The sequence below is a fragment of the Nannobrachium achirus genome, assembly GCF_963921795.1.
Source record: "Nannobrachium achirus genome assembly, chromosome: 17".
NCBI lineage: Eukaryota > Metazoa > Chordata > Actinopteri > Myctophiformes > Myctophidae > Nannobrachium > Nannobrachium achirus.
The window spans coordinates 3,784,902-3,796,305 of record NC_137824.1 but is presented as its reverse complement, the minus strand read 5'-3'; the positions used below and the strand labels follow the sequence as shown (position 1 = coordinate 3,796,305).

Genomic DNA, 11,404 nt, shown 5'->3' with positions numbered 1-11,404 from the left:
ATGGGTGAAAAGAGAAGTGAAAGAGGGAACCTGTTTCCCTTAATCAAGATAAAGATGACTGAGACATCTGAATTTATACGTTCAGTTTAAAAAAAGAAGTAAGTCTCATATTGGGTGATTTAGTTTAGTTTGTCTGACCATGTGTAGAGTGAAGTGTGAACACATTATGGCTGCAGGGCATTTATTTGTTGTGTCTGTCATGTTCTCCCTGTGAATGAGACTCTGGGCTCTATTTTGATTGTCCTAAAGGACCAGGTCACCTCTGGGACAACCCTATCTTATTTTATTGTTGTTTGGGACACGATCAACACAATCCTGTGTTATTTTTTGTGTTCAGTCTGTTTTTTGAGATATAATATTTCAGCATGTACTAGCGATGCGTTTTGCATCATATGATGCAAAACGCAACACTGATGATGCAAAATGCATCACTAGTCATGCTGAAATACTAAAATATCTAAAAACACAGATTGAACACATAAAAATAACTCAGGATTGTGTTGATCGTGTCCCAAACAACAATAAAATAAGATCTGGTTGTCCCAGAGGTGAACTGGCCCTTTAAGTACCAGCGCTTATGCCTTAACTTAAAGGCCTGTCCATGCTGTCTCCGACCACCGAACCTTTTGTCAGAGAGTTCTGACTTTCTGACGTGCAGCTTTCTGAACTCTAATTCAGGGTAATGCTTTTCAGGAGATGCGAGTGACGTCATTTTGTAGTTGAACCGGACCTTTCCGACAAAGATTTCGGTGGTCAGAGACAGTATGGACAGGCCTTTAAGTTAAGACATAAGAGCTGGTACTTAAGATAATCAAAATAGAGCCCTCTATGTTCACTCTGTTGTCCAGGGACGTGCAGAGAATGTTAGAGAGGCAGGGGCTGACATTCCTAAAAGGGCCCTTAGGTGAAAATATCAAAAATAGCAGACCTCCAAGCTGTCCACTGTCACATTACTCTGCCTCCTGATCCAACTGCAAGAAGCAACTCCTGATCCAACCACTGTGATATTGCTGTGTCCTGATCCAATCACTGTCACATTATTGTGTCTCACCGACCAATCCAACAGCAAGAAGCAACTCATGAAGCGTGTTAACTGCCTTCAGCAGCTTCCCCCTGAGGGATGGATCACCCAACGGGCACAAAGATCACAGGACCAAGGGCCCCTGAGCTAAGGGGCCCCTGAGCTAGGGGGGTCCTGAGCTTGAGCCTCCGCGTGACCGTGTCACTGTTATTTGCGCTTGTTGTCAACACAACCTAACATAATTATGTTATCCACTCCAATTAATCTAAATGGGCCCCTCATTCATACCATAGCATCATATAACACTTGACTGTATGGCCCTTAAGTATTACGTTGGTGTGCGTTCCGTGTGCATGGCGCCAAAAGAAAAAGTTTTTAAAGTCTCAAAAAAGAGCCCCTGAAATGCATAGAATAGTTATAACTATAACACACAATAATGTGTAGCTTATGCATGTTTTGCCGTTTGAAATTGACAATTTAATTGTTTTCAAATTAAGAAATAAGTATGCATGATTTGAACCTGCTTCCCTTCAAATTATTGTTTATGCCACAATGACATACACATTTATTGAAAAAAAAGAGGAAAATCTAACAATATAATAAAATTGGGTGCCGACTTATTTTTCAGATATATTATTATACTGTACATCTTTTAATAATATATTATTCATTATACTTCTTGCAAGAGTTTGGCCCCTATACATTCTATAGAGTTTGTTTATGTTTATGTAAAGAATCTCACTTGTCCCAGGCAGCCAGGGGTGCCCTTTGCATTTCAGTGCAGGGGCCCATTTTCTCATAATCTGCCTGCACTCTCATGTGCACCAGCATCCTCACCTGCAACATCTATGTGGTTATACATACAGTATAGCCATATACATTCAACCACTTCACTCCACCTTGGCTATACATGCCCATGTCACTGTTATCAAAACAAAGCTCACAGTGCATCCATACCACATGTTCAATACACATTTACCAAGCATAAAGCTCACAGCATACCACATAGGAGGTTTGTCACAACCTGTGAAGGCTGAGACAGAAATGCCACAGTATTCTGTCTGTGTTCCATAGACTGTTTGGTCAAAGACTTATTAACACCAAAGCATAATGTCTTGACTTAAATACTACTAAACAGATATAGCCCAGGTTGAGTGTAACCGTCAAACTATGAGTAGGCCTACTGGTATTACTGTAGGCCTAATAGGCAAACACTACATGCATCTATACTATTAATAGACACTGAGGCGCGCGCACACACACACACACACACACACACACACACACACACACACACACACACACACACACACACACACACACACACACACACACACACACACAGGAGGTTGAACCCTCAGGTCCCTGAAAGAATACAACTCTTACTTCTCTCATAGAAAATAGTTTTATTTAAACTCACAGTGATACAGGACAGAGCAATAGTATAACATATAAAGAAGGTAAAGGTAACATGTGTGTTAAAACAGAGCAGTATCATTCTGCTGTTCACAGGCTGAACCTCAGTGCACCTTGACAAACCCTCCCTACTGAAATAAACACAAGGAATGAATGATTTACATTTTTGATCCTTGTTAACAACACATAAAAATAAAAAATAAAAATGAAATCTTGACCAAAAACAGAATTAGGTAGGAGAAAATTCCTATTGTTTGCACAAACAAACAAAAAACACTTTAATATTAAAAAAGGACACTTGTATGTATATCATCAATATACATTATTTTAGATTTTAAGTGAAGGAGAGAGGGATGGAGAGAGAGAGAGAGAGAGAGATCAATACAAAACAACAATGTATCTACATATTTAGTTACACATACTGGTAGTATATCTATCCAGTGTCCAGTATTTACCTGAGATACTTGACCATAGAATCATACTTTTTTTAGTCTCTGAATCTGTGATATTACCTTGAATTGTCTTTGTTTATTATAAGTCGCTCTGGATTGAGAGCATCTACTAAATGTCTACATTGTAAATGTTAGATACTGGATGTTACTATTTAAAGGCACAGGGATAATAAATATCACCATGTTGTACATGGTATTAAGGTATAATTATCATCATGTTGTACATGGTATTAAGGTATAAATATCATCATGTTTTATAAACATGGCATTAAGGTGCAGGGAGTATCAGGACTCAGGTTCAAACACAAGTACATTAAATACAGTGTGCACATTCATGACATCAATGTTGTCATTGAGACCCACACTGTCACATTTAGACAACTTTTATCTTTTTAACTCATTTCCATATCCACGCAAGCCCTGGTCCTGCCCGTAGCAGAATACTGCGCCCCTGTCTGGAGCAGAAGTCCCCATGTCAACAAGGTCGACACTGTCATCAACAGCGCCCTCCGGACAGTAACTGGTTGTCTGAAACCCACCCCTGTGTCCTACCTGCCAGTCCTGGCTGGAATCGCCCCAGCCAGTCTCCGACGGGATGCGGCTACCCTCGCCCTGGCAAGAAAAGCCCAGAAGTATGACTGGCACATCCTGCACAAAGCCACAACAACACCGGCCCCACCAGGCAGGCTCAAGTCTCGCCATCCCTACAACAAGGCAGCACAAGATATGCTACAGTCTATCCCTGAGGACTTGTCCAGAGACGCCTGGCTGGCAGCATCCTGGAAACGTTCATGGGAGACAACTGGGCCCTCCCGTATGCAGCGATACATCCAGGACCCAGGAGGTGGTGTAAAAGGAGAAGATATGCCACGACACCTATGGACCTCGCTGAACCGTCTGCGCACTGGAGTCGGGCGCTTCAAGTCTTCTATGAAGAAGTGGGGCCTAACGGACAGTGCGGCATGCGAGTGTGGCGAGCCTGAACAGACTGCCGAGCACATAATCACCGGCTGCCCCCTATACAGCCCACCCTCAGAAGCTGGTCTTTTCGATTTAGGACCAGAGACGAGGGCATGGCTGCAGGACACTGAGTTGGCCATCTGATGATACACGAAAGAAGAAGAAGAACTCATTTCCAGATAATAAAGCTCAGACAACTGGACTAAGTCCACTGTTGGCTGATTGGAACTAAGATCGTTTCTCCAATCACAGATTAATTTACTGAATCTGCAAACATGCATTTAAACCACTTACATATCATAATGAGTATATACTTACTCTTAGCATCAACACACCCACGGACACCTCAAAACCACACCTCTGCAAATAACAGAGTGGTCATAATGGCAGCGGGTATAGCAGCCCCAACATACCATTTAGGGACATGGCAAGGTGCCTTGCCCGCATTTGGTGGGTAGGGTGAGGATAAGGGGTAACGGGTAGTTCACTATCAGACCAGTATCTGTCTACTCTACCTCTGTAGACAGAGACCAACGGTATCTGTCTACTCTACCTCTGTAGACAGAGACAACAGTATCTGTCTACTCTACCTCTGTAGACAGAGACCAACAGTATCTGTCTACTCTACCTCTGTAGACAGATACAACAGTATCCCAAATCTAACACAATATAAACAAAAAAAAGTGCAAAACAGGTGCTTCTTTCTCTAGACACCATGAGCAAATGTATTTACTTATATTTTGCAGGCAGAGGCAGCACAGGACATATAAATCCAAACATCAAGTTAATCATCAAGCAATCAAGCAATCATCCTTATTACACAATGAACTGCAGCCTCCGGTTTTTGGCACTTGCATACTGATCAATTATTTGCTGCAGTTTAATTTTGTGTTCTTTCTCAATCTGTAAAATGCCTATATGGTGTTGTTAATCTCACAGACCACCCATAGCGCCTGCCAAGTCTGCCAAGTTAACAACAGAAATACTTGCCCCTCCTCTCTTTTTGCGCACATTTTACAAACCACGATCACTGTTTTATTTAATAATTATTAAATAAAGTTACATTACAAAAAAAAAAGTTAAAAAAAGAAGAAAAAAAATGGCCGCGTGGTGGCCAGGGGGTGTAAGTGCACCCATAGACACCCCTTAAAATCGCCTATTACCCCTCCACTCATCTCTACCTCCCAGTAACAGTCACTCTACCCAGAGGCAGCCCAGTTAATAGGCAGAGTAGGCGACTGACTAGGGCGCCATGAGGGAGGATGGGTAGCCTAGAAATATACAAATATTATAAAAATACATAAAATAAAAACGCTTTTGGGTGCCCAGGCATCAAGGTGCCTCTCCACTCATCCACTGAACTTGAATGCACCTAAATGGGGGATACACGCGCATGTAGAGGCAACCCCAAAAGCCATGATCAGCTCAGCATACTCTTAAAGGTTGCTGCAGTGCAAAGTATGAGTACTGGGCTTTCATATACCCATGATTTGTTTTTTCAAATGAGGTTTGCCCTAATAGATCGAAATGTGCTCAGTTTTGGCTATTTTCTGGGTGTTCATTTCAATTACTTAATAATTTTTTCAGATTAATTAATTAATCTGGGGGGGGGGGGGGCATTGAACAGAACCTGTGTACACCACTGATTCCCAAACTGTGGTTTGGGACGACTTTTGTGGGATCGCGAGTAAATACCATCGTTTCTGATACTTAAAATATTAATTACTTCAAAAAACTTCAAACAAATTGATATAATCGATCTACAAGCTCACAACGAGTTGTCCTCTTCCTCATTTTGGGTCTGGAGCTAAAAGGAGAGAGAAATACAGAAAGACAGACAGACAGAGAGACAGAAAAGTTAGACAGACAGATGGATCCAATGTAGTTATTATTTAATCACAAGCGCCTGTTAACTCATTGAGTGCCTATGACAAGTTTGACGAGTTATACAAGTGTGTCCATGTTGCCTATGACGAGTATGACGAGATGGGGCCGAAAGTTGCATTTTGTTTTTGAAAAAAACAAAGAGTGAACAAGAGTGAACTTTTCATAAATAATAAATACATTCATAATACATTATATCTATATAATAATCAGAAACTACTCAGCTCTCCGACCATTATTATCATCACTGATGCACCTTTATAATGTACTAGATCAGCATAGGCTGTTGGAGCAATACATAGTCACATTGTGAATGTATTAAAATAACATTCCAGTATGCACTGAAAAATAGCATTACATTATTGTATCATATATATATATATATATATATATATATATATATATATATATATATATATATATCAGAGATTCCGTTAGCCGGTATTTACCGGCCATTGGCCGGTTAAATGTTTAATTGGCCGGCCACCGTGGCTGGCTGGGAAAATGCCTCTTAGGCTATTTTATCATTTAATCTTATTATGCACATAATTATTTGTCTAAAGTAGTAAAGCTACAACCATTAAAACCTATCATAATTTTAAATTTGTATCATGTTCTGTGAGTCTGTCTGATGACAGCGGAGCTCACCGCCACTGCTGCTGCTTCATGCTGCGCTGTAGAGGTGGGACGTTCACGAACGAATCGAGTCTTTTGAACGGCTCTTTGAAATGAACGATAGCATTGTGAGCTTGTAGATCAGCTATTTTCAAATGGCAGATATGTACCTATATATGTACGAAATAAATGTATATAGGGTTGAAGTTATTTGTAATTATAATCAAAATCTATAAAGTAACTACTAGAATGAGCCAGTCTTTTGAACGGCTCTTTGAAAGGAAAGGATCCCAGAGATCCGGCTCACTTCAAAGAGCCATAAATCCCATCCCCACTGCGCTGTGTGCATGGTTACGTGCATTGGAAATATCAGAGCTTCAAGCTCACAACAAGGCGAAACGCGCCGCGCTGTGAGCTTGTATGTCTGCTATGGCCGGTAAAATATAATCCTGCCGGCCAAGGTGGCCGGCCCCAAAAATGCCTAGCGGAAACCCTGATATATATATATATATATATATATATAATCATCAATATATAATAATATAAAATATGATATTCAAGGGGTGGCACACCGGCCAAACACGGCCCCAGTAAAATGCTTCACACACACACACACACACACACACACACACACACACACACACACACACACACACACACACACACACACACACACATCAATTGCATGTAATACACATATACAGAGTAAAGTTGAATATTAGTCCATCCATAAAGCAGAGAACTCACCTCAGGGCTCTTGGCTCTCATCAGGTGGTTTCAATGGTGTCGTTACTGAAACAGCAGAGAGAAGAACACTTAATGTTGGAGTTAAATCATGTGTATTGATCTGCACTGGAGGGACTTTTACTGGAGCTTATGGTATGAATTCATTACTGTCTATATCTGGAGCTTATGATATGATCTGAATTAATTACTGTCTTTATGTGGAGCTTATGATATGATCTGAATTAATTACTGTCTATATCTGGAGCTTATGATATGATCTTAATTAATTACTGTCTATATCTGGAGCTTATGATCTGAATTCATTACTGTCTATATCTGGAGCTTATGGTATGATCTGAATTCATTACTGTCTATATCTGGCGCTTTCTCTCCGACCATTATTATCATCACTGATGCACATTTATAATGTACCAGATCAGCATAGGCTGTTGGAGCAATAAATAATCACATTGTGAATGTATTAAAATAACATTCCAGTATGTACTGAAAAATAGCCCCTGGAACACATTCTATATTCCAATTTAACAATAAATAAATATAATAAATACACTGTAGAAGCAAACTAATAATACTAATTTTGGTCATATGACCATTTGAATGTTTTTCATGATTGTGTTACTATAAAATATGACACAGTGACACACAACAACAATGTACAGTTAAGTGCAGAATGATTCAGGCCCGACTACAATACAGTTAATTCAGCATTATTATAGGCTACTGTTAAAAACCACAACAAATACCATATAGGCTTTTGGCTACCTTAAACAATTTACAATACATTTTGTATTTCACAAATACGCTTTGGGGAAAATGCATAATGTTTACTGCACACTGACTGATTAGCCTGAACCTCCTGTTGCAATAAATTAAACATTACCTTCCATCTCCATAAACTCCATTTCAGCACCATTTGCTGGGGGAAGAGAGAGAGAGAGAGAGAGAGAGAGAGAGAGAGAGAGAGAGAGAGAGAGAGCGAGAGAGAGAGCGAGAGAGAGAGAGAGCATTACTTATGTCTCTCCAGCTCTTTATTAAACAGAAAGTGCATTTACAGGTCAAAAAGGAGCGCTCCCTAGCTCCGGTTCAGCCAATCAAAAGCTTCCGTGGGCGGGGTTTGACTAGAACTGTGGTGTGATTCCTAATTCACTGATATGTCTTAAACCCTACTATCCTACGAGACCATACTTTCACCTCAGTACACAACACAACAACGGGCAACGACTAATAAATATTCATTTACCTGTTGTCGGTCCTGTAGGCTCTCCACTGACATCTGCTGGGGGGGGGGGGGGGGGGGGGGAGAGAGAGAGAGAGAGAGAGCATTACTTAAACCAACACTAGACATGAGTCTATCAGTTAGTTCATGGATCAGACTGGACCAAAGTACTTAGTAAAAGCCCAGCAAATAGAAAGACAGAGGGGACTTGTGGAGTGTGTGTGTGTGTGTGTGTGTGTGTGTGTGTGTGTGTGTGTGTGTGTGTGTGTGTGTGTGTGTGTGTGTGTGTGTGTGTGTGTGTGCTCTACAGATATACTGGAGCCAATCAATCCTCAAGGACCCTTTGGGTCCCTGAACCACCCTGGGGTCAAAGTGACCTCATCCACTCCCTCCTAGCGCAGCATGAAACAACAGGTCCTACACATTAACATAATCAAGTAGTGCTCCTAGCTAGCAGAATGACAATGAAAGGCAAATATCTTCATTAGGTTACATTGTAACCTTTGTTCTCTGAGTGAAGAGACCATCTCTCCACCCAACATAGCCTTGTCATACAACTGTAACAGCTTACAGCAGGGGTCTTCAACGTTTTCAGGCCAAGGACCCCTTAGTTGAGAGAGAGATGAAGCAGGGACCCCCACAACCTGTTCATAGATTCCATATAGTTTCATCGTTTGACAGCACAATCATCAGTGTATTTTGGATTCATGTCAATTTGTGTGTTCAGATATTTAACCACTTGAACCGTCTATACTTAATAAACTTGACCTTTCACTCTGTACTGTCTGCTCTTTTCCCCTCTACACCAAACCTCTTTGCTGAAAATAGCTGATCTACAAGCTCACAACGCCTCGCAGCGCAGTTCTCAGAATATGGACGCTAGGGTCCTCAAAGATTTGGAGGACCCCCTGTAGTAACTCTGAGGACCCCCAAGGGGTCCCAGACCCCCTGTTGAAGACCCCTGCCTTACATGCTTCAGTTAAATAAGTTCTCTTGTTCCTCTACTGTAGGTCACTTTAAAATCAGATGTAAATACTATTGTTTTTATTGACGCTGATAAATCATGTGATGAAAGGTTATCTTAATCATGTTATTTTATTCATTTACATAATTTGTGTATATTTTTTCTTTGCATATCCCAGTCCTCAGTGTGTTTTCAGAGAAATAAATAAAGGTTGTCATGAAAGTTAATTGTTTTATAATCATCATCACTATTAATTAGTAGGAGGTTCAACTGCTTAAATAAAATTCTCAAACTCACCTTCAGGCTGAATACATGGAAACCTCCTCATTATACGATCTGAGATGAAATTCAAACACAGTGACAACATGACATGACATGACATGACATGACATGACATGACATGACATGACAAACAGCAGGAGTCGGCAGCCTTTTTGAAATGAAGTTCCATGTTTTCATGTTCTTGATAGTCAGTGTCATATCAACATTTAGTTTAATTATGACACCACATCAAAACGTCATATTCACCAACGGTTCTTACAAAGACATTTCTTCTTAGACCCACTTAGGATGTTTTTAAGAGGATTTTTGCATACACCAATGTTTCTTATCTATTCTTACTGTAGGTAAGATCTGAATCTACGCACACTGGAAGAGCGCTCTTAGGATGGCCTTTAAAGGGATATTCCACTTTCAACAGGGAGCAGTGGAAGGGCCTCTCTCCACATACACACCCATTGTAACTTCAAACTCCATTTTAACCATGATAGATTCTGATTCATTAAAAACACATTTTTTCTGGTGACTCATACTACCCTCGTAATACGTGAGCAGGCCGTGTTTTTTCGATAACTTTTTTCATTTATTTTTAATAATTATTTGGGAAAATGGAAAAAATGAAATACAAAAAAAATATTATTAAAAATAAATGAAATAAGTTATCGAAAAAACACAGCCTGCTCACATATTAGGAGGGTAGTACGAGTCACCAGAAAAAATAATGGGTGTTTTTAATGAATCTATCATGGTTAAAATGAAGTTTGAAGTTACAATGGGTGTGTGTGTGGGGAGAGGCCCTGGGCCTGGAGGGTCTGGTAACATTTACATCAAATATTTAAATATTCAATCAAGCTAATTAAAAGCTGTTCAGGGTATTCATAAAAGCCTGATTAGATGATAACATTACCAAAAGTTATTTTGAAAGTGAAATATCCCTTTAAGATCTTAAGTGTGACATGTTTGTGCAAAAATAATTCATTCGTTTCATCAATTCTACATGTTGTATAATGCAGTGGTTCTCAACCTATGCGTCGGGGGGTCCCCAAATTATTTTGGGGGGTCCCCAGATGATTAACTTAATGTGCAACGTTGTTTTCTCTCTCAACAGTAAACAAACGTATAGAGGGTTTATGCACATTTCTAAAATGACAATTCAAGGATGTTTTAATACCTCTAAAATGACAAATTAAACCTTGGCTAAATTGTCAAATATTAGAGGCAGAAAATGTGTGAAATAGCAGTTCTACATGATCACAATGCCTTGAAACGTGAGGCGTTGTGAGCATGTAGATCGTCTATTCTCACAATATAACCGTGTTATACAAAGTGCTTGTCAGCGTGGGGTGGGGGGTCCCCAGTTCAAATATGATTATTTTGGGGGTCACAGCCTGAACCACTGCACTACTGAGACATTTGTTTGATTCCACCACCAGGTGTCTCCATTGCGTTGTGCATGACTGGATAATAATAACAAATCTTTGCTTCTGGGGGTCCCAGGTCAGTGGAACAACATATTTTGAGATGGGGGTCCGCGGGCAAATTCATGCAATTTCAGGGGTCCTCGACATGAAACGATCACAACTGATATCATAGGGTTTTCAGATTTAGAAGACATTTGTTAGAATGGGCCTCAGGTCTTAATGGGTTAATTGCATGTCATTGCTGAGCAGTAATTTAGTAAGCACGTTGTACTTGTATGATATGTGGAACTCTGAAGAGAGACTTACAACAATATTTCATCAGCACCGCACCAACAATGAGACCAACAATGAGAGCAACGATAACACAAGCAACAATGGCTCCCGTGGGTGTAGGTTCAGGTGGAGGTCCTGAGGAGAGGTTTAATGATT

At 40.2% G+C, this 11,404-nt stretch overlaps 1 protein-coding gene across 2 annotated transcripts in view; it reads right to left on the bottom strand.

Annotated features, from left to right (window-relative positions):
- Positions 1 to 5,526: 5,526 nt before the first annotated feature.
- The window catches only part of LOC308301783 (CD276 antigen-like), a 54,044-nt gene continuing 48,166 nt past the window's right edge, over positions 5,527 to 11,404 (bottom strand). Inside the window, exons 5-10 of one of the 2 annotated variants that reach the window (XM_080745889.1) lie at positions 11,282 to 11,383; positions 9,573 to 9,611; positions 8,336 to 8,371; positions 7,976 to 8,011; positions 7,096 to 7,140; positions 5,527 to 5,656 (exon numbers count right to left, since the gene is read on the bottom strand). In XM_080745889.1, the coding sequence (XP_080602015.1) occupies positions 7,097 to 7,140; positions 7,976 to 8,011; positions 8,336 to 8,371; positions 9,573 to 9,611; positions 11,282 to 11,383 (257 nt within the window). In that variant the 3' untranslated portion in view covers positions 5,527 to 5,656; position 7,096. The remainder of the gene's footprint in view (positions 5,657 to 7,095; positions 7,141 to 7,975; positions 8,012 to 8,335; positions 8,372 to 9,572; positions 9,612 to 11,281; positions 11,384 to 11,404) is intronic. The other variant, XM_080745890.1, reaches the window with a different exon arrangement.